The 23,550-nt window shown below is 36.0% G+C and overlaps 1 protein-coding gene across 1 annotated transcript; it reads right to left on the bottom strand.

The window, feature by feature from the left end:
• Positions 1–7,531: 7,531 nt before the first annotated feature.
• LOC149243906 (uncharacterized) lies at positions 7,532–8,976 on the bottom strand. Its single transcript, XM_089367880.1, has 3 exons — positions 8,490–8,976; positions 8,222–8,365; positions 7,532–7,716 (listed from the first exon to the last, which is right to left on the bottom strand). Exons 1-3 carry the CDS (start codon positions 8,968–8,970, stop codon positions 7,547–7,549), a joined length of 795 nt encoding a protein of 264 aa, XP_089224006.1. The 5' UTR covers positions 8,971–8,976; the 3' UTR covers positions 7,532–7,546.
• Positions 8,977–23,550: the final 14,574 nt, after the last annotated feature.

Here is a 23,550-nt window from a genome sequence, read left to right as displayed (position 1 = left end):
GAGGAAGCTTGATGACTGATCTTGTGAAATGTGCAGTTCAGGTCAGGCTAGGAGAAGCTATTGCGCAATTCTTTGGATGAAGGCAGTATGTTAAGCTCTAGAATTGTGTAGTGCAACTGCCCTGGGGGATAGTGACTGCGCACTACGTATTGCACAGTTCAGTGAGGGTTCGGTGAAAGAGAGTTTCCCGGTTGAGAGGATTTTTGAAAAAATGGCTAAGTGTGGGAGGCAAGTGAACTTGTGAGGAACATGAAATTGTGATTAGACATTTAGCATATTTCAACAACACAACAACATAGACCACCAGAACAACAAGACAAATCATTACCCTCTATTAGACTGTCTAGAACAAAAAGTGACAAGTGTGACACTTGAGATAGACCCTAGGAAGACCGTGACGACACTTGTGTGACAATGCTTAAAACTTTGTGTATGCATGTGACAAATGTTTACATAGCTAGTAAAATTCGAATACACAAAGACCAACCTTCGAAATCACCAGAATAGGACCAAAAGCATGATAAATCAATCAAACATGCCAAAAGATGACAATTGATCAAACAAGAAAAAGGGGTGAAAGACTCTAAGAAAGCTCAAGGGTTTGAGAGCTCTATAGACTCTTGTTCAGATGATCAACTTCTTTCCTTAGGAGATCAATTTCTTCTTTCATCATCTTGCATTCTTCATCCTTCTTTGCTAGATGATTCTCTATCTTATCCTTCATTCTTGTTGCTTCACATGATTGGGCCTTAAGTGAGGTGATATCTGATTTTAATTTGAAGATCTCTTCGTCCTTTTCTTCTAGTTGGCATGTCATGGCATTTCTTTCCTTTTCTTCTTCACTGACTTGTCCTTCTAGGAGTGCCAAATCTCCAATCACCTTTTCAGCTCCTTGTGCTTGTTTCTTTTCTTCTTCCAACTAAGATTTAAGGGAGGATACATCTTCCTTGTATTGACCAATTTTTATTTCAAGTTTTTTCAAGTCTTCATGTCTTTGTTCAAGATGGCTTGACAAATTTTCTTCCCTTTTCTTTACTTTATCTAATTGATTTTTCATGGATATGACTTCTTCATGATGCCTTTTCTTGTTTTGATGTAATTCCTCCTTTAACTTAGTGAGCTCCTCATCTCTTTCTTGTACTTGAAGCTTGAAAATGTCAACTTCCTTCCTTGTCTTGTCAAGGTCATGGTCACCATCTTGTGCTTGCTTCTTGAGCTCCTCATTTTCCTTTTTCAAAATGCTTATTTCCTCTAGGGCAACTACAAGTTTTGCCTTGAGATCTTTTTCATCTTCTAGGTCCTCCTTGGTCTTGATGTCTTCATTCTTATTTTCAGCTCCCTTTAGAGGTTCTAGATTTTCTTCTTGATTTCCACCATCTTCTTGATTAGAGGTCATGGTAAATGCTCCTTTTGAATGAAGATTTTGAAGTTTGTCCCACATACCTATTGCCGATGAACATTTTTCTACTTTGGCCTTTATAGGATCTGGTAGCCCACTCAAGATTGCTTTTATTTCTCTTGCATTACATTCCTTGGATTCTTCTTCCATCGTTCTTTCAGTCATCACTAATTCCCAGACTTCAAAATCTTGAGCCATTAAGAAATTATTCATTCTTGCCTTCCATATTTCAAAGTTTCCAATGAACAATGGAGCTCTCCAAAACTAATTCATTACTTTCCAACCTTTCAACTGTTAATCTTGAAGGGGCAATTGGTTCAGAACTTGAGTGAGCAAAGCTTTCTACAGAATGATCTCATCCATTTGAAGGAGTTGATATTTTTTATGCTAAATATGCTTTCCTGAACTGATCAAGATAATTTTAATGCCTATAGCTAGTGTCACACATATAAAGGTGGTATTCGAGTCTCATGGGAAGAATATAAAAGAAGAACTGCATTATGAGGGGAATGCATACAAGTGGGACATCTCAGATCTTCCCAATCTTATTTTTTTAAATAGAGCATTCTCTTGCTCAGAAGAATTTACTTATAACAACTCCTCCCGACTAGGCTTAGAAGGTAAGGAGGAGATCCGGATCTGTGTGAAACAAAAGCATGGCTACTAGTCCCTTTAGGCATTCTGCTACACTTCCTGAGAAGACATGTTCTAATTGAATCCTTAATGACATGCTTAAAAGGAGAATGTTGAAGTATCCCAATGCTAGATTAGGGCTTCTACGCAATTAGAGTTAAGGCATTATGTACATATGCATTTAGGGATTTCTCCTAGGGTTTGCCATTAGGATAGGGCAACATCAAAAAAGGGTAATTCATGCATCACAAAAATATATTCCATCTCCAACAGTGCCATATTGACATCAATGACAACTTTGACCAACAACCTCTTCATTTACTAATGCAACAATTAAGGCATAGGCCTTGTTTTTCTTGTTTTCCCATATGGTGAGCTCTTTTGTTTGAAGTGGGTTTTTCAAGAGGATTGCCACCTTCTCCTTCACAAACACCTTTCAAGAATTCATTAAAAATAAGAATATGCTTTATTTTTCTAAACTATTCACAATGGTTCTCTTTGCAAATAAGAACTACTCCAACTATAGAAATGAGTGAATTCATTATTAAATGAAATTCTGAACTATACTCTTGCAAATAGCTTACTAACATACAATTCTTTTTAGATTTTTTACAAAAAATCATCAGATAACCCAAAATCTATGATTAGGCTCATCGCAGCATGCAATTGAAATAACTCAAAATTGAAAATAGCTCAACTCAACACACATACCAAGAGCTATGCAAGGTATTGAAGATCGTGATTTAATGCAGGTTCAACCAAGGAACCAATTCATTCCATGTCGGGTTCACAACTGGCGTACACATTGTTCAAATGCAATTCCTTCATCGTGGATAATAGAGAGGCATTCCCACGCTGCTTCAAGGCAGAGAATATGAAGAGATTACACTTCATTCAACGCAGATATTCAATGCTCTATTTCGGTATTAAATACAACACACATACATAATACTCTGGTAATTGGTAATTTCATGAATGAATTGATGAATTTTATTAAGAAGAATCATCAGAGAGAGACCTCCTTGAGATTCATATTCCAATGTTTCTGGGTTTTTTTTATTCTCATATTTACAATATCTTGCTAATTTCTAAAGATTAAGTATCAATTTTTTTAAATGCCACATATTAATTTTATATTAAAAATAAATGAATTATACATCTCTTATTATTATTTTTCTTAAAAAGTAATTGAACATTTTTACATGCAATTTTTTCTCTAAATTGAAATATTTAATTATGATCAACACTAAAATATTTTTTTGTTTCTACTCTCTCTTTATATACATCTATATATATGTAATTGATTTTGAAATAAATTGGTTATTATAGATATTCAAATTATTAAAATATTTTTAAAAAGTATAAAAATTATAGATTTTGCTCATAATAAGTGAATATAATTTTTTTTAACTTTTAGTTATTTTATCATTCTTTAAAGTTTATATAAAATTGTGTTACTTTTCCTAATATATTATTTATGGCTAAGAGCAAGAGTAAAATGTTTTTACTACTTCTCTTTTATACCAAAACATGTATGTTTAGAGAGATAGTTTTTATTTAAAGAATATTTTATTTTATTTAAAAAGACACATGTTAACTCCATGTTAACCGTTTCTCCTTTATACCAAAAACATGTATATTTAGAGAGTGTTATTATATTTAAAAAAATAAATGTGAACTCTATGTTAAGAACCTGAAGAATCTGTGAAATGCACCTCTCAACCAAATAATGTTAGGATTCCGCAAAATATATCATTGTCTTAATATTGAAGGGTTTATTTTTCATGATATTCTTTATTTATGTGCTATAAACTTATAACAAGTTTATATATCAAAATATTAAAGATCATGTTTGCTCAACTCTGACAAAATAGCGGCAGAGCCTAATTATTCGTCCGCAGTCAAATGCGCAGACATTCATTTTTTGTGCTGTACTATTTAAATCGGTGGAGAAGGTCAAGCGATTTGCAGTTATTTCTATTACATTGGAATTTCATCAGACGTTTGACTATTATGTTTCTACTTTGCTTCGTATTTTCAGCTATCACTTGGGTTCCTCTATAATCCAAAAGTTTTCATAGGCATAAATCTTTCACGTCATTTGATTCTATCTATTGCCATTGAAAATTTCAACTACCTTTTACATTAATGATTCTTGATATATTAAGAAACATTAAGAGAATCTCCAAAAGGCAATGATACAATTTTGGCTAAAAATGTAAACAAACTAATTAGATTTCAGCAGAATAAATTCATTAAAAACATGTTAGAAGTTATGGTTGAATCTTAAATAATAATGCTCATAATTATAAAAGGTTACAATCTATTTTTACACAATTTGTTATAAAAGGTTACAATCTATTTTTACACAATTTGAAATTTATTTATACACAATTTGAAATTTATTTATAGGAAAAAAAATTAATGGATAATTTTTTTGATATTATGAATAGATAATAAATGAATATATAGTAAATCAAATTAAATGCAAATTTGTAATTTATTTAATATAATATTGTAAAAAAAATTAATCAAAAAATTAATTTCTATTGGAAATAACTATAGATATATAAGACAAAAGGAAAAAAAACTTGAATAACTAAAAATACATAAATATTTTAGTTGAAAGAACAATAACAAGATTGAAATTTTTTTATTCTTATTAACTTCATAAGACTAAAATGTGGAAGATCCTTGTTCATTTGATGTAGGGACATCTTTCCTTGTTGCATTTGTATTTCTAAGCAAATTGGATATGCTTGGTCTCAATTCCCTAGAAGTGGTAGCATTTTCCACCAAATCCTCTCTAATATTCTCCAATATCCTTGCCACGACTCTCATCGTTGGTCTTTCTTCTGGTGAGTATTTTGAACAAAGCAAACCAACATGTAGCAAAGAAATTATGCATGTGTATACATTTTTTTTTTCAAATTCATTGTTATACACCTCGTCAAAAAGACCATTGTCAATTACTTCCTCCAGTCTATTTGGAAATGTGAAGTTCACCCAATTGTGCAAGTTTAAGTCTCCAACAAACATGTCGCTAGTTGGTTGTTTTCTCGTAAACATTTCCAATAAAAGAATGCCATAGCTGTAAACATCCCCTTGGGTGGAAACTCTCCCATTCAATCCATACTCTACAACAAAGGAAACCTTCATTAAATTTTATTTGATCAATCCATACAAACATTGTTTTGGAAAAATAAAAGTAAAACATATGTTTAAAAAGATATACCTGGGGCAATGTAGCCAATTGATCCTCTTAAAGCAAGTGATGAAGCATGCGAATTAGCAGAGCTTTCACCAATTAATCTTGCAATACCAAAATCTGTCACATAGCCTAACATATATTCATCCAAAAGCACATTGCTAGGTTTTATATCACAATGGACTACTTGCACAAAAGAATCATGATGAAGATACTCCATGGCATGGGCCACATCTATGGCAATGTCTAATCGAGCTTTCAATCCCAATTCACATACATCCTGACCATTGTTTCTATCTCTTTCAGGATACAAATGCTAGACATAAATTCAAACACTAAACCTTTGAAATGGAGTTTGGAGCATGAGGTTATGATTTTCACTAGATTTCGATGCCGAACCTTCCGCAAGACATTGCATTCTGCTTTAAAACTCTTGTCACCTTGACTGTTTTGCAATTGGAGAACCTTGACAGCAACAACTGTGCCATCACTCAAAATTCCTTTATATACTGACCCAAAGTTACTTGTTCCCAACAAGTTGGCCTCATTGAAGCCATTGGTCGCTATGTGAAGCTCTTGATATGAGATCCTTCGATGCTCTAACTTTTGGAAAATATCTCTTGTGACATCAATGTTTTGTATATGCATATTCCTTCTCCATAGGAATCTTAAAAAAGTGCAACATAGTATAAAAACAATGGCTCCACTCACTGGCAATAATACTCTTTTCACAATTGTATGATGACCTCTTGGTGCTGGACAAGCAGATAAGTGAAATTCTTGTGGTCCACAAAGATTGGGATTTCCTTGGAAGGACATGACAATTGAATGATTTGCAAAAACTCCGCCTTTTGGAATTTCCCCAACGAGCTTGTTAAAAGACAAATTCAAATATTGAAGCATTTTTAATTTGACAAGAGTAGTTGGTATTGTACCTGACAAGGAGTTGGAAGAGATATCTAGGCTTAGAAGACTTTGTAATTTTTCAAGTGAATCTGGAATAGATCCTTGGAAGAAGTTTTGAGATAAATTCAACCAATATAGTTCAACACAACTTCCAAGTGTACCTGGAATGGTTCCATCCAAGTAATTGCCAGATATGTCTATAGCTTGAACCATTGCAAGTTTACCAATCTCTCCAGGTAAAGAGCCTTCTAAGAAATTGCATGACAAATTTAAATAGAAGTGAAGATTATAAAGTCTAGCAATTTCTCTTGGTATCCTTCCGGTGAGCGTATTGTGAGACAAGTCAAGCAATTCCAAATTTGTACAATTTCCTAAGTTGGAAGGTATGCTTCCTGATAATTGATTGTGATGAAGGAGGACATCTCTTAGTTGTTTAAGGGATGCAAGGGAATTGGGAATATTTCCAGAGAGCATGTTTCTACTAACGTCCAAGAGACCTAGTCGTCGTAATTGTTGAAAGTCATTAGGTATGTTTCCCTCTAATTTGTTGTTTACTAAATATAACCTTTCTAAATTTTTAAGGTTTCTTAAAGATGGAATGTTTCCACTTAAATGATTGTTAGATAAATCTAGAAATGTTAGGCTGCTAAGATTTCCTATTTGTGGAGGTATGTTTCCTTCTATCATGTTTCCTGATAATGACAAGTAAGACAAATTGGGAGAAAGTTTTCCTATGGAAACGGGCAAGACACCACTTAGTTTATTATCATGTAATGCTATGCTCTTTAAGCGTGAACAATTGGTAAGAGCAACAAAAAAGGGCATGGTGGTAGCACTACCACTACTAAGTTGATTAAAGCCCAACCATAATTTCTCAAGAAGAGATAGCTTACCCAACTCTATAGGGACATTCCCAACCAATTTGTTGTAAGATAGTTCAAGCTCTATGAGTTTTGAACAATTTCCAATGGAATTTGGTATGTTTCCACTAAGTTGATTTCCCCATAAATAAATTGTACTTAAGTTAACCATATTTGACAAACAAGAGGGAATATTGCCAGTGAATTTATTTTGATAAATGAACAAGTCGGTCATTGTAGAGATATTGAACAAGGAAGTGGGGATGGATCCTGATAATTCATTGTCAAAAAGACTAAGCATTTGCAAATTGGTGAATAGTCCCAATTCTTGTGGAATGCTCCCTGTGAGCTTGTTCGCACTAATGTCCAAAGCAATTAAACTCGAGATATTTGACAAAGAAGTTGGAATGGGCCCTGACATTTCAAAGTGTCACAAATAGATTAGCAAAGACACTAACTATAGCAAAATCTCAATTATGATGAATGACACCAACCATGTTATTTGCTATTATATAAAAATAATAAAAATTAAACTGCTCGCTAGTTAAAGAGGAAATATTTAGAACCTGATAATTCATTGTGATAGAGAAAAAGTATTTGCAGGTTGGTGAGTAGTTTCAATTCCTGTGGAATGCTCCCAGTAAACATGTTTTTGGCAATGTGCAATTGCATTAAACTCGAGATATTTGATAAAGATGTAGGAATAGCTCCTGATAATGCAAAATTTGAGAAAATAAATTAGCAAACCCAATTATGGCAAATGGCAGTAAGCATTAGAAAAAATCCAATTAATATGATTTGAAACTAATCATGTCGTTTTCTACAATATAAAGAACAATCCAGAATTAGGCCTGCTCAAAACTCAACGAGGAATATTAGTATCTGATAATTCATTGTCAGAGACATAAAGCCTGTGCAAGCTGGTGAGCAGTCCCAATTCTTGTGGAATGCTCCCAGTGAGACTGAGTTTGTTTGTGACAATGTCCAGCTTAGTTAAAGTCAAGATATTTGACAAAGGCGTATGAATGGCTTTTAATAATGCAATTTATACAGAAATAGGTTAGCAAACTCAATTACGGTGGTATTGCGATAATCATAGCAAAATCTAATTACATGAAATGGCACCAACCATGAACCATATTGCTTTTTGCAGCATAGAAAATAATCAAGAATTACGCCTGCTCATTAGTCGAAGAGGAAGGGGATATTTAACACCTGATAATTCATTCTCCCAGAGGTAAAGTATTTGCAGGTTGGTGAGCAGTCCCAAGTCTTGTGGAATGCTCCCTGTGAGCTTGTTTGCCGCAATACCCAACTGAGTTAAACTTGAGATGTTTGATAAAAATGTGGGAATAGTCCCTGACAGTGGAAAGAGTGCGCAATTTGGTTAGCAAGCCCAATTATGCTGTAATGGCACCGGACAACATATAATCGACCCTGAAAATCTAATATAAAAAATAATGAGCACTGAAAAAAATGGTACCTGTGAGGTTGTTGTACCCCAAGTAAAGCTGTTGTAAATGTTTGAGGGAGCCGAACTCTGTAGGGATATTTCCTTCGAAAAAATTGTTGCGCAACCAGAGGTTTCTTAAACGAAAGAGGCGTCCCAGTTGTGGTGGAATATGACCATGGAGAGCATTGGCACTGAGATTAAGCGTATGGAGAAATGACAAATTGCCGAGGGAAGGAGATATGGAGCCGCTCAGATCCATGCCACTTAGGTCGAGAGAGACCACCCTGTCCGCGTGCCTGCGACTGCACGTAACGGCAGTCCAGTTGCACAGGTGGACTGCAGGACTCCAGTTGGCCATGGAAGCATGAGGATCATTGGTAATATCGATCTTGAATGACAAGAGCCATTTCCGATCTTCGTGAAATTTGTGCGCAGAGCAGGAGAAGGAAAAACAGCATACGAAGAGGAGAAACAAGATACGGAAAGGAAAATAAAAAAATAGAAACGCCATGGTGCTTGAAATGGAGAGTAGAAGAGCAGAAGTGCAGTGGTGTGTAGGTGGCTTCTCACATGGTATTTATAGACGGAAAACAATAGTGAGAGAAGAAAAAAGATGAAAATGTAATAATTTTTGTTTTATTATTTTTATATTATAATATTTATACCGGCATATTTTGGTAAAAAGCTGAAAATGTAATAATTTATATTTTACTATTATAATATTTATAGTGCCATGTTTCAGATTTTGGTAAAAAGCTGAAAATTTAATAATTAATATTTTATTATAAATATAAATTTAATAATAATTTGGGTGAGATGGACAAGAGAAGATCACAAATGGAGATATCTGACGTGGAGACAGAAAAAGCGCACAAAGTGGGAAAGAAAGGCAGACGATTATTGTGATGAGGCACACCCAAAATATAATAATAAAAATGTCGAGAAAAAGCAGGCGCAGAGGGACATCGTAATTATTCGCCCGCAATCATATCCTAATTATAAGCAAAGACATAACCTAATTATTCGCCCGCAATCATATCCTAATTATAAGCAAAGACATATCCTAATTATTCGCCCGCAATCAAAGGCAAAGACATATCCTAATTATTCGTCCACGCCACTTTTTCTGCTGTACGATATAGACGGGAGACTTTGAAAAGATAGTGGAGGACTTAAAAAGTAGACGCAAGACTCTGAAAAGATAGTGGAGGAATGATAATCGCTGTGATATATATATATATCCGCATATCCAGAATACAATTCATACCGCTGTATTGGAAAGGGGAGAAATGGATTATAGCGCTGTTTTTCTCATGCTGCTGATTGCTCAACTGTAAACAAGACTCCAACCAATTATTCACCCGCAATCAAAAGCAAAGACATATCCTAATTATTCGCCCACAGAAATTATAAATTAGGTCTTGAAAAAGAAGAGTAAGGGAATTTATTGAATTAAATTCTTATTAATTTTTTTTAAATAATATTAATTGAGATTTTAATAAAATAATATAATAAATCAAGCATTTAAAAACAATAAAAAAATAAATATTTTTTTATTTTTATCTTCTTATATCCTAATTATTATTATTATTATTATTATTTTTTAAGCTGAAGTGGATCTCTTTTTATTACTATAAAGAAAATAAAACAGTACAGAGTATCAAAAAACATTAACTCGCCTTCGTGGGGAAACCGAGTATCCTATTATTTTTGAAACCGAGTATTTTATCCTCTTATATCCTAATTATTATATATAATATCTTCATAATTATTAATATTAATAGATTTAGGCCTAAATATTATTTTTTAAAATAATTAGTAATAATATTAAATAGTAAAATAAAATGATTAAAAATCATAATGTATATAATAATAATAATAATAATTTAATAAATAAATAAATAAAATTTGTTTATCCCTTTATAACCTTATTATTATATATAATATCTCCATGACTATTAATATTAATAATATCTTCATGACTAATAATATTAATAGGTTCATACCTAGACATTAGCTAATAATTAGAATATTTAAAATGTGATTAGGAAGAAAGAGCGGGAATCCAACATCTGTTGATACTCCAGCCATCATTCCTATTCAAATTAACAGGCCTCTTTTCAATCTCTAAGGCCTCCATAAATTTAGGATGATCAAAATGGTCAATCCTGCCTTTTCTTGACGTTCTTATCTCTAAGAAGGACGACGGTTCTTTCTCTCATCAAGTTTTTAGGAAGAAAACTCACATGGAGCGATGATGAAAATAGTCAATCCTGCCTTTTCTTCACGTTCTTATCTCTAAAAAGGATGACGGTTCTCTCTCATCAAGTTTTTAGGAAGAAAACTCACACAGAGCAATATCTCCATGCTAGTTCCCATCATTTTCTTACTCAAAAGCTAGGCATGTTCAACACCTTAGCCACCCGGGCATTACGAATTTTTGACAAAAATCACCTTGAAGATGAGAAAACCCACCTCCTAAAAGTTTTTAATAAGAATGGTTATAGTAGGTCCTAAGGTCTTACGACTTTTCAAAATGCTCAGAAAGGTCCTAAGAATAAGATTGATTCCAAGGATTTCTCTTCTGTAGTTTATCTTCCTTTTATTCAGGGGACCACTCATAAAATCGCTAGGATCTTGAAAAAGCATAAGATTCATTCTTCTTTTAGGCCCCTTAACACTATTCGGAGTTATCTTCAGTCTGTTAAGGACCCTGTTAACCCCAAGGATGGGAAAGGTGTTTACATCATTCCCTGTTCATGTGGAACTCCTTATATTGGTGAGACCAATCGATCAATAAACCAAAGGATCTGTGAACATGCTGCTGACATCAAGCATGGAAGATCTCGCTCCTCTGCTTTGGCTGAACATGTAGAAAAAACCAATCATCACATCTGCATTGAAGAGGCTAGTGTCATTGCTAGGATTGACCGTTTTCATCATCGTAAATTTAGGGATGCCTTAGAGATTGAAAAGAAACCTGTTAATTTAAATAGGGATGATCATTGGAGTATCAAGAGATGTTGGATTCCCATTCTTTCTTCCTAATCACATTTTTTTTAATATTCTAATTCTTAGTTAATATCTAGGCCTAAACCTATTAATGTTATTAGTTACGAAGATATTATATATATATATATTTAACAAGGTCAGGTAGTTTATATATTATCGAAAGCTTTTATGGAGCAAGCTCCTTTTACAGAGACTGTATCATCAAAAACCTCAAAGCCATGAGATGAGAACGCAGTCTCTTCTCCTCAGCTTGTATTCAAGACTTCCTAAGTTTTTATGTGGATTCTTATGTACTGTTTGACGAACTGACCTACTAAAAAATTTTTTTTACAAGTCATGAGCTCTGTGATAGATGTTCAAAGCTTAAAGATTGAATGCTCTTGACTTGACTTGTTCCTCTTAACAAAAAACGTCCAAGTTCTCTCCTTCATTGGATACCACGTGATTTGTATGCTTGTTCTTCGCATGTCTCTGCTTTTTGCTCCAGGTTTTGCTATATATCTTTGGCTTTGGGTTACCTGAGATGTTTCTTCTTTTGCCGTGGATGTCAACTATCCTTTTTGCATAAACAGGGGCCCTTGGGAGAGTCAACGGATGGGGATGTCAGAGGATTAGCCGCTCAGGTTAAGACACAGAGGTTGGGATTAGAGGTTATGCGGAAGGGATAAACTAGTGGCGCTGATGGCTGGAGGATCCTTCGCGACCGTCGATGGCTAAGATCGATAGTCAACAGGTGCGAACAAGTCCACAAGTTAACCAAGCAGGAAAGCAGTATTAAAAGCGAAGGTGGAATATCGGACAGGATAAAAGCCGTGAGCGGTAAAAGGGAGGGGTCACCTGATTCCATTGATCGAGCGACACGTAGCCTTAGAGGAGAGAGAAAATACCGCTTTTCGGGCGGGTAAAATCCGTGCTTGTTGACCGCCGGAAATCGGTGAGAGCCGTCTGATCCTATGTGTACAGATCGACGATTAGGGTGGTTCGCGCAAATTTGGATGGTCGGGCTGAATAGTGACTGTCGGATCGGGCTCCCGATCAACGGTCCTAATTTGATCGGAAGTGCGGTCCCGACGGTAGATATAGAAGAAAATGAAAGGTTTGTTGAAATCCGGCTGAGGTGCGGCTGAAAAGAAGGATGGAGGCTTAAGCCGAGGTCTACACACTGTGAAGAGGAAACACTATTGGCAATGAGATAGAACGGGGGGGTCTTGGAGACTAAAGAATGACTATAATAACACAAAAATTGGGAATTTCCTCGCTGAGATTGTTGCTGCAATTGTATGAGTGTACCCTCTGTTCTTATTGTGATTTATCTAAGCCTGAAACCTGCTTTCAATGAGATAGATTGTAGTATAGTTCTTGTGACTTGGATCCATGCTTTCCTTCCTGTTGTTGTTCGTGTGCTTTCCTTCTTGCTGTTGTTCGTGTGAAGTTTCATGCTTTTTCCTTTGCTTTCCCATTTTTTCTTGACTGTTGCTACGATACTGTGTCCCTTTTTGATTTGTAGCTGTTGTTTTTTGATTTATTGCTTTTCTCATTGTGATTTTCCTTTGGATTTGGTTAACTTTAAACATAAGGCTTTTGCTGGTTATTAAGGAACTGAGTTATGGTATTCCTCCTGGTTTTCACGAACAAGCCCTTCATTATTTTTCACTGCTTGGTTTGCAAAGTGATCTGCCTGTTGATTGTGAATTCTCAAAACATGTCTGTAGATTACATCACCAGAGCCTTCCAAGTTCTTGTTGATTCTTCTAAATATTCTATTCATGTGCTCATTACTTTGTTTTTTATTTCTTGCCATTGCCTCTATTATTATGGCTGAATCTCCTATGATGATGGGGTTTTGAATTTTTCTTTTTTTAGTTATTCTTGTTCCCATCAACAAACTATAAGCTTCTACCTCATTGTTTGGAATTTGTCCCAAGCCTCATTCATAAGTGACACTTTCTTTCCCATCAAGATCGAGGATTATTCCTCCTGCCCCTGCCTTTCCCAGATTATGCTTTGAAGCCCCATCAAAGTATAGACAGTGTCTATTTTGGTTTTTCCTCTAGTTTTTCGATTCCTCTTCACTCATTCTTATTTTCCATGTACCTCTTGTGCTTATCTTCTTCTGTCCTCTTTGCCCATTATTATTTATTATGGCTTTGCTTAGCCAATCCCTCTCTTCCTGTTGAAGTATTTGATTGTTTGTTGGAGCAGTTCCTTTGACATTGAGTATTTCAGAGGTTAGACCCCAAGTTTTTGAAAGGGTCTTCCCTATCCTTGGAATTTGTTTTTTGAAAATGCACTTGTTTCTTGTCAACCAAATTTTCCAACATAGAATCACTAGAATACATTTCCATATCCTCTGAATTGTGGTTTTTTTCTTTGTTGTGTATGGGTAGGCTTTCTTAAAGGTCTGAAGAAAATATGGCAAGGGCTTTTCGAAATTTATTCTTATTTCCAAAGGACTTATCAGTTGCTGCCAACATTATTTGGTGAAGATACATTCTCGGAAAAGATGTTGAATATTTTCTTCAGCCTGCATGCATAATGGGCACCGTGTTGGACCTTGAAAGCCTTTTTTTCTTAAGTTTTCACTGGTCAATATTCTCCCTTTTAAAAGAGTCTAGATGAACATTTTTATCTTAGGCAGGCTTTCTGATTTCCATGCTATTTTCCAGGAATCCCACTCTTGTTGATTTGGATGTTCTTGAAGGATTTTGTATCCAGTCCTAACTGTATATTGTCCACCGCTTGGATCCCAGAGATATTCATCTTCCTCATCATGATGGATTGGCGTTGCCCCTTTTAAGAGCTACTTGATTTTGCTCCATTGCCCTTCCAGGTCTGCCGGAATTGCTGAGATTTTCCAGTCTTGCCACTCCTTTTGGTTCCATAAAGAGATTGAGTGTAAAGTGTTAAAACCTTTACCTTTCATCCACTCTTGTATGTCTTCAATTTCTGGATGGGTCTGAAGTGGTTCTTTTCCCATGATTCTGTCCTCCCAGATTGAAATTGTTTTTCCATTGCCTAGAATTTTAGAAACGTATCTGCTCATTAATGGAATTGTTTTTTTAACCAGCTTCCAAACTTGGGTACATTTTCTAATTGGGATATTTCCCTTGAGCAATCTTTCCCTGGTGCCATCCATGGCTCGCACCTAACTAGGCTAAATTTTTTGTTTTCTTGCTTCCCCCCCTGCCATAAGAAACTTCTTAAGATTAACTCCATTTGTTTGTGAGCACTTGCTGGAGCCATGATTATTGTATATTGGTAGATAGGTAGCGTTGCAAGGAGTGCTTTGATTAGTATTACCCTTCCTGCCATATTCAACCACATCATACCCCAGCTTTGTATCTTGTTTTTCATTTTTTCAGTTTGTCTAGTCCATATTTTTTTCATCAAGTTCTCCTTTGAGATTGGAAGTCCTAGATAGAAGAAGTGTGTCCATTTTTCCTATACAGGGATGTCTAAGATTTGTGAGATCCTTTGCATAGTTCTTGGGGGGGTATTCCATCCATATATCCTGCATTTTGCATTGTTTAATAGCCCACCTGATACCTGTAGGAAATCATCTAGAACTTTTTTGAACCTCCTTGCTATTATTGTTGAAGCCCCTCCCAGCAACAATGTATCGTCAACAAAAAGTGAGTGGTTTATTGTTTTAACTCCTCTTGCTATTCTGATCCCTGTGATGCTTCTTTCCTTTCTTTGGTTTTCCAAAACCCTACTTAAAGTATCTGCCATTATAATATATAGGAAGGGAGAGAGAGGACAACCTTGCCTAAGGCCTCTTGTGCTTTGAAAGAAGTCATTGGGCCTTCCATTTATAAGGGGGGCAATTCAAGGGGTAGAAATGCATGCCTGTATGACTTCCCATATTTCTCTTGAGAAACCAAGTTTCTGGAGGACAACCATTAGATATGGATGGTTGACCCTGTCAAAAGCATTAGCCATATCTAGCTTGATTATGAGGCCTTTCTCTTCTCTTAGCATACTAGAGTGAACACCTTCCTGTACAATAATGACATTATCTATGATTTGCCTGTTGGGCACGAAACCTCCTTGATTTTCAAATATAATTATTGGGAGTACTTCCTTGATTCTGTTTGCAATTATTTTTGTTATTATCTTGTTAGAGGAATTGCAAAGAGAGATAGGGCAGAACCTGTTGAAAGTTGAGGGGTTTGCTTCCTTTGGGATTAGAGCAAGATAGGAGGATTTTGTGTTGCCTCCTATTTTTTTTTTTTGAAGACATTCTTCACCATTCTTAAGAAATCCTTTCTGATGATATGCCAGTGAGATCTGTAGAATGCTATTGTGAAACCATCTGGCCCAGGGGCTTTGTCTGGATGCAGGCTCCATATAGCCGCCACTACCTCTTCTTCTGTGGGATCCTTGCACATTGCAACATTTTGTTCTTTTTTCATTTTTTTGTGTGTATTTCAAGAAATCTTCACTCTCAGCCATTTCTCCATTGGCTGATAGTAAGGTTTTAAAGTGCTGATAGGTTTCTTTTTTTAGTTCCTCCACACCTTTGACCTCTTGGCTTTCAACTTGAATTTTTTCTATTTGATTTCTTGCCCTTCTTATTTTCATTGTATTGTGGAAAAAGGATGTGTTTTTGTCCCCTGCCTTGAGCCACAAACTTCTGGATTTCAGTCTTGCCTCTTCTTCTTCTTTCCTATTTTCCCTATATATTTCCCAGAAGATTTCCTTCTCTCTAAGGTAATCTTGCTTGCCTTCTTCTTTGTTTTCTTTTTCAGTTTGCATGCTTTCCATTTTCTGTTGTAACTCTTTTTCTTCTCTTTTTTTTTTTAATTTCATTTGCTCTTGCCCATTCCTTTAGTTTGGTTCTTGCAGTTTTTAATTTTGTTTCCCAGATATAATGTGGTGATCTTGTTACTCTTGGCTCCCATGCTTCCTTGAATATTTCGCTAATTAATGTGTTGCTGTCTCAAATTGAGCTGTATCTGAACCGGTGTGGTCCCTGGTTTTCCATTTTGCCCATGACTATTGTCACCGGTTTATGGTCAGATGCTGTGGTATGTATAATTTTTGACTTTATGGAGCTGTGCACTACTACTATGTTTTCTTGTATCAAAATTCTATCATGTCTCTCTTTTATGTTGCTTTTTCCCACTATTTTATTGCTCCAAGTGTATTTCCCGTTGCTAGGTGGGATGTCTATTAAATTGTGTTGTTCCATTATTTCTTCTAGAATATCCCTGGATGGGTCAGTATGGTATGTTCCTCCAAACTTTTCTTCTATACTTCTTACCAAATTTAAATCTCCCCCTAGAATTATTTTCCCAGCTTGTATTTCTTTTAGAGCTTCTTTTATGGTGGCCCAGCATTGCTCTTTTTCCTTGTAGTGATTTGGGGCATATATATTTATAACGCTATACCTCTCTTTTGTGTTGGTTTGCATTAGGTTTGTTTGGATCCAATGTTGGTCTTTTTTGTATTTTATTAACTCCCATGTTCCTTTTTTCCATATTGTGCAAATACCTCTAGACGCTCCTGTTGCCTGTATTGCTTCCCCTTCATAATTTCTGATTTTTCGAAGTTATAAGACATAAAGACAGAAAGACATATCCTAATTATTCGTCCACAGTAAAAGATACGAGTCAAGATATGCCACGCCACTTTTTCTGTTGTATGATATAACCTGGTGGAGAAGGTGTTTGTGTAGGTACATTGTATTTTCATCTTAAGTTTTATTTTTTTTGGGTTGGTGACCCTCGCTAACATCACATTTTTGGTAACTACACATTAAGATTTTCATATCTAATCACAAAATATATAAACTAGGATTTTTTATTATATATAAATTTAAAGTAACTTTTATAGTTTGTTTTATAATAATATTTTTATAATTTATATTTTTAAATTAGAGAATAATTAATAAGAATTTTTTAATATATAATTTCATGATTTTCCAAGATATTACCATTGATGATATTTTTTATTTCTCTACCATAATTGTATCAAGTTTAAATAATAGATGTAAACATTTTTCAATATAAAGTAGGAATTTTTATTATAAATAAATTTAAAGTAACTTTTATAGTTTGTTTTATAATAATATTTTTATAATTTATGCCAGACCAGGAGTAACTCCAGATTAGGCAAAAATCTGATTCATTTATTTCATTAGGTAGCTATTGTTTATATACATGAATGTGACTAATCAGTTCATCTTCTTGATGACTGTTCACATTCCGGGTTCACCCAACCGCTGAGGATTAGGTTTCAACATTCCCCCCCTTAATCTGAAGGGATGTTGGTGAGTCCAAGCATCGTTCTGAATCTTTCAAGCTTTTCTCTTCCAAGCGCTTTGGTGAAGATGTCTGTAATTTGCTCATTTGTGGAACAATGACGAAGATGGATTGTTTTGGCCTCAACATGATGTCGGATCAGATGATATTTAGTATTGATGTGCTTTGTACGATCATGGAATTTTGGGTTTTTGGCCAACTTTATTGCAGAGGTGTTGTCAATCATGAGTGGAGTTGATTGTACTTATTTTACTTGCAAATCTTCAAGAATTTTCCTGAGCCACACAATTTCTTTTGTTGCTTCAGCTGTTGCCACGTATTCTGCTTCTGTTGTGGAATCTGCTGGAACTGATTGTTTGCGTGATCTCCAAGAGACAGCTCCTGATCCAAGACTCATAGCATATCCTGAAGTAGATACTCCAGTTTCTTTGTCTCCATCGAAGTCTGAATCAGAGTATCCAATCAAGCTGAAGTCATCCACCTGTGTATACTTGATTCCAAGGTCTTGAGTTCCCTTCAAGTACCTTAGAACTCTTTTTGCAGCAGACCAATGTCTCTCACAAGGCTTTTGCATAAACCTGGAGAGGATTCCAACAGCAAATGAAATGTCTGGTCTGGTAGTAGTGAGGTAGATGAGACTTCCTATAAGCTGTCTATACTTTGTTGCATCCTCAAATTCCTTTCCTTCAATAGATGTGAGCTTTAAGTTTTGTTCCATTGGAGTAGAAAGAGGATTGCACTCTGTCATGCCAAATCTGTTTAAAAATTCTCCAATGTATTTCTTTTGAGAAAGAAATATGGATTTTGGATGTTGGGTTACTTCAATGCCAAGATAGTAATGAACATAGCCCAAATCAGTCATTTCAAAACTTTTTCCTAATTCTTTCTTTATGGATGCAATATATCTTTCATTGTTCCCTGTCATTAAAAGATCATCTACATATACCACAAGATATACAACTGTTTTGCCAACTTTCTTGATAAATAAAGTTGCATCATCAAGATCAAAATGATTGAAGTTGAGTTTCAGAAGATGCTCAGTTAGTTTTTCATACCAGGCTCGTGGTGCTTGTTTGAGGCCATACAAGGACTTCACAAGTTTGCATACTTTATGTTCATGTCCTTTCACAGCAAATCCTTCAGGTTGGGACATAAAAACATTCTCTTTTAGATCTCCATTCAAGAATGTAGTTTTTACATCCATTTGATGGACTTTCCAACCGTTCTGAGCAGCTAGTGCAAAGAGTGTCCGGATGGTGGCCCATTTTGTTGTGGGGGCAAAAGTTTCCTCATAATCAACCCCTTCCTTCTGTGCAAAACCTTTTGCCACAAGCCTAGCTTTGTGCTTGTCAAGTGAGCCATCAACTTTGTATTTGTTCTTGTAGACCCACTTGCAGCCAATTGGTTTGGTTCCAAATGGAGGTTCAACCAGCTTCCAAGTGCCATTCTTTATGAGGGCATCATACTCCTTTTTCATTGCTTCTTTCCATTCATCATGAGAAGCAGCTTCTTTGAAGGAAGTTGGTTCAAAATCTGTAGACAAGTTCAATTCACAATCATAAGTAACATCCATATCAACAGGTGAATTAGAGTCATCTACATCACCTCCATTTTGTCGGTTTGAATTTCTAGTTCCTGTTTTTCCAATTTCATCAGGATGAACACTTTCAAGTGTCTTTGTCAGCCACTTTGGGGGACCTTTCTGAGATGGTCCAGGCTGCTATGTTGATTGAGTTGGGACTGAATCAAGATTGAGTCTCCCAATTCTATCAATTACATCACTTAAAGCATCATCCGTTGTTGGAGTTTCATGCAGGGGAGATTGTTCTTCAGAAGAAGATTCCACATGTTGTTCTAGTATAGGAATCCCCCCTTCAAGATGTGGAATCTGATTATCAAATTCTTGAAATGATTTCGTTTTTGCAAATCTATCCAAGCGATCAAGTTTCCGCTCAACAACATTGTCAGATTTGGATGATTCAAGAAAAATGACATCTCTAGATACAACAAACTTTTTATTTACTTCATCATAGAGACGGTATGCTTTAGAGGTGTTTGAATACCCCAGGAAGATACACTTACGACTTCTAGCACCAAGTTTGTTCCTATGTACCTTTGGTATTAAAGCATAACAGGTGGAACCAAAGATCCTGAGATGTTTTACCGAAGGAACATGTCCATACCACAATTCATAAGGAGTCTTGTTTCTTATAGCACTAGATGGACATCTATTCTTTATATATGCAGCACATAGAACAGCATCAACCCAAAACATTATCTTTACATTTTTGAAGAAAAGCATGGATCGTACCATATTCAAGATTGTTCTATTCATTCTTTCTGCTACACCATTCTATTGGGGATTATAAGGTACAATTGTTTGATGTTTGATCCCATGTTGGCGAAGATAGTTTTCAAATTAATTTGATGTATATTCTTTTCCATTATCAGTGCGAATAGATCCAATATGAGATTGTGCATCATTTTCAATCCACTTATGAAAATTCTTGAATGTTTGAAAAGCATCAGATTTGTTCTTCAATAAATAAACCCAACACATTCTGGTGTAATCATCAATAAATGTCATGATATATTTATTTCCATTTGCAGAAGGAACAGGCATTGGACCACATAAATCTGAATGAATGAGTTCAAGCTTCCTATGTGCTCTTGAATGTGAATCATGAAAAGATTGTTTGCTATGCTTTCCTAGAATGCAAGCATCACATTGCTTATGTTTTCTAGGAATTGTAGGCAAACCAGCAACACCATTTTTCTTCAATAAGCGGAGACTGTCATAGTTTAAATTTCCAAATCTAGCATGCCATAATAAACTTGATGGAAGTGTACCTTCTTCATGATGAGAAATATATGAGAAATGTTGTGCATGAGCAGAGGTTCCTTGCAGTTTGAGAAGCCTTTCTTCTTCTATTCCCCTCATGACAAGTGAGTGGTCAGAAGCTTTTCTTACCTCAAGCTTGCCATCAAACATATGAATGGAGTGACCTTGCTGGCGGATGTGGACCAAGGACAACAAGTTTCTCTTGAGCTATGGGAGATATAGAACATGATCCAGAAGAAAGTCTGGAAGACCAGGCAGTTTAAGCCTGATTGTGCCAAGCCCTGATGGCTTGATTTTTGACTGATCTGCAAAGTATACTGCTCCATCAACATTGTCAGTGAAATCTTCAAAAAAGTCTTTCCTATGAGTCATATGACAGGTTGCTCCTGAATCAAGCAACCAATCATTTTTCGAAGAAGCAAGTGAAGCATTAAACAAATCTTCATTTACTCCAATGTTACATTGTGCCTCAATATAGTGAGCGGATTCAGGTGCTTTACCTTTGTCTGTATCATCAGTTTTACCTTTCTGCTGGTTTCTTTTCTGCTCAATTTTGTCCCATGGTAGCTTGCATGTAGAAGCATCATGTGATCCATTTCGTTTGCAGCGAATGCAATGCAGATCTGCTTTTTCTCCTTGAGAATGTCTGCCCCCCCTGCCTCTGAAGTATCTTCCTCTTCCTCTTCGTCCACCTCTTCCTCTTGTAGAATCTTGAGCAGGATGCTTTTCTTTATGAGCAAGGCAAACAGTCTCTTCAGAAGATTCAGGGACTGTCTTCTTTCCAAAGGCTTTCTCTCTTTCAACAAACTTTTTCACAAGAGAGTCAAAGGTTATATCTTTAAGATTTCCATTTGCTTGTAAAGACTCAAGATAATTGGAGTAAGTAGGATAGAGTGCCTTGAGAAAAGCAATAAGAGGGATATCCAGCTCAACTTTCGTGGATTTGATATCATGCATTATGGATTTAACTTCAGATGCGAGAGCAAGAGGATCATTATTTTTCAGTTCAAGAGTGAAGAGTTTAATCATGAGCTGAACAACTTCAAGTGCAGAATGTGAGTCATAGAGTTCTTTGAGCTTTTGTAAAGCTTCAAAGGCAGTTGAATATGATGAAATATGGCGACTTACTTCTTCATTTACAGATGCTGCAATTAATGCATATGCTTTGCTGTTCTTGTTATCCCAAATGACGAGCTCTTTGTCTGATGTAGGCTGTACTGGGTCATTGTCTCCTTGTCCGACACACACTCCCTTCCACAACTCATTGAAGATGAGGGTGTGTTTGATCATCCGGGACCATTCAGGATAGTTCTCCTTGCCAGTGAGAACTATCCCTACCATAGAGATGATTGAATGCATTCTGTAAAAATTCTTCTGCTGAAAAAAAAAAAAAAAAAAAAAAAAAAAAAAAAAAAAAAAAAAAAAAAAAAAAAATCCTTATGCCACAGCCTTATGCACTTTATTTTCTTCTAACGTTTGATAGAAGCATCAGCATTTCTTATATCACTGCAATACTACTATGTTTTGAAAAAAAAATGCTCAAGGGATCACTTCAATATATATCAATATATCACTTCAATATATATGTAATACTATTTTGAAAGCAGCGCAGTATATGACTATATCATTTCACTGTATTAATATATCACGATTTTGAAAGCAGCGCAATATATAAATACTTTAAACGTTTTGACTTCACTGGTGTGGAGAACCAGCAGGACGGCCTCGAATCCGACAAGGGGCTCGTGGAGGGAGTGTATGCCCGATACAAGACGGGAGAAATAGATTCCGACAACGAGCGTTTAAGCAGGGTTTCATCCTGGTCTCAGTTCGGTGATTTCTAAGTGAAGTAATCGTGCTGAGGGCCGATTAGCACTTCTGGGTTTTGCATGTTGAAGGGGCACAATGGCTTTTGTAAGTAGACTTGGAAGCCTGCTTAGGCAATCTATAACAAAACATATTGGATTAAATACCTCGGCACCCTTGCTTTCTCTCTACAATGCTGTTTGCAACATGTCATCTTCTCCCAAACAATGATTCAAAAAAATGCTTCAACATGCTCTCTCAATACAGCTCCAAAGATGGTATCAAGTCTCCGCGACAAGTCGGCTCCAACAACGCCAAGAGTGCATGCAAAAAGATGGTTTCAAAGATCTCCAAACTGAAGACTAAGTGCGTCCAAAAGTTGCTTCAACAGATCGGTTCAGAAACATGACGACCCAGCAAGTGAACCCTGCAGCAGTTGTCGCTGTCCCTCCTGACTCAGCGGTTGGAAACGCCTTTGTGGAAAAGATGGTCTAAAATGGAATTTCACACAGTCTTTCTTCCTTGCTCCTCAGGACAAGGACTACTTTGTTTTAAACGATGTATTCAGGTACTTGGACGAGCCTCCACAGCCAGAGACAGCTAAGGACTAGTGAGGAAAATACAGTCCGGCCTCGACCTCAGGGAAAATGACAGAGGCTTTTTTTTTTTTTTCTGGTAGCGGGTTTCTTCGGACAGCAAGAAAGACTTGCTTGGAAATGTTTACCCCGCAGATGCGCAGGACAATCAATGAGAGGCAGCGGTGGAGAGGCAGCGAAACGAATGCTGGGATCTGAGCCTTTGTCAGGGGTGGAGAGGTAGCGAAACCGATGCGCAGAGAATCAATGAGATGCAGGATAGAGGCAGCGCTCAGGTATTCATGAGCAGAGAATCAATAAGAGGAGTTACGACTATTCTTAGGAATGGCTCTGATACCATGTCAGACCAGGAGTAACTCCAGATTAGGCAAAAATCTGATTCATTTATTTCATTAGGTAGCTATTGTTTATATACATGAATGTGACTAATCAGTTCATCTTCTTGATGACTGTTCACATTCCGGGTTCACCCAACCGCTGAGGATTAGGTGTCAACAATTTATCTTTTTAAATTAAAGAATAATTAATACGAAATTTTTATTATATAATTTCATGATTTTCCAAGTTAT

This window comes from Pinus tabuliformis, chromosome 8 (assembly GCF_031772625.1).
Source record: "Pinus tabuliformis cultivar Carrire ecotype Pingquan chromosome 8, CPIR1, whole genome shotgun sequence".
Taxonomy (NCBI): Eukaryota; Viridiplantae; Streptophyta; class Pinopsida; order Pinales; family Pinaceae; genus Pinus; species Pinus tabuliformis.
The sequence above is the reverse complement of the archived record's forward strand: the minus strand, read 5'-3'. Positions and strand labels throughout refer to the sequence as shown.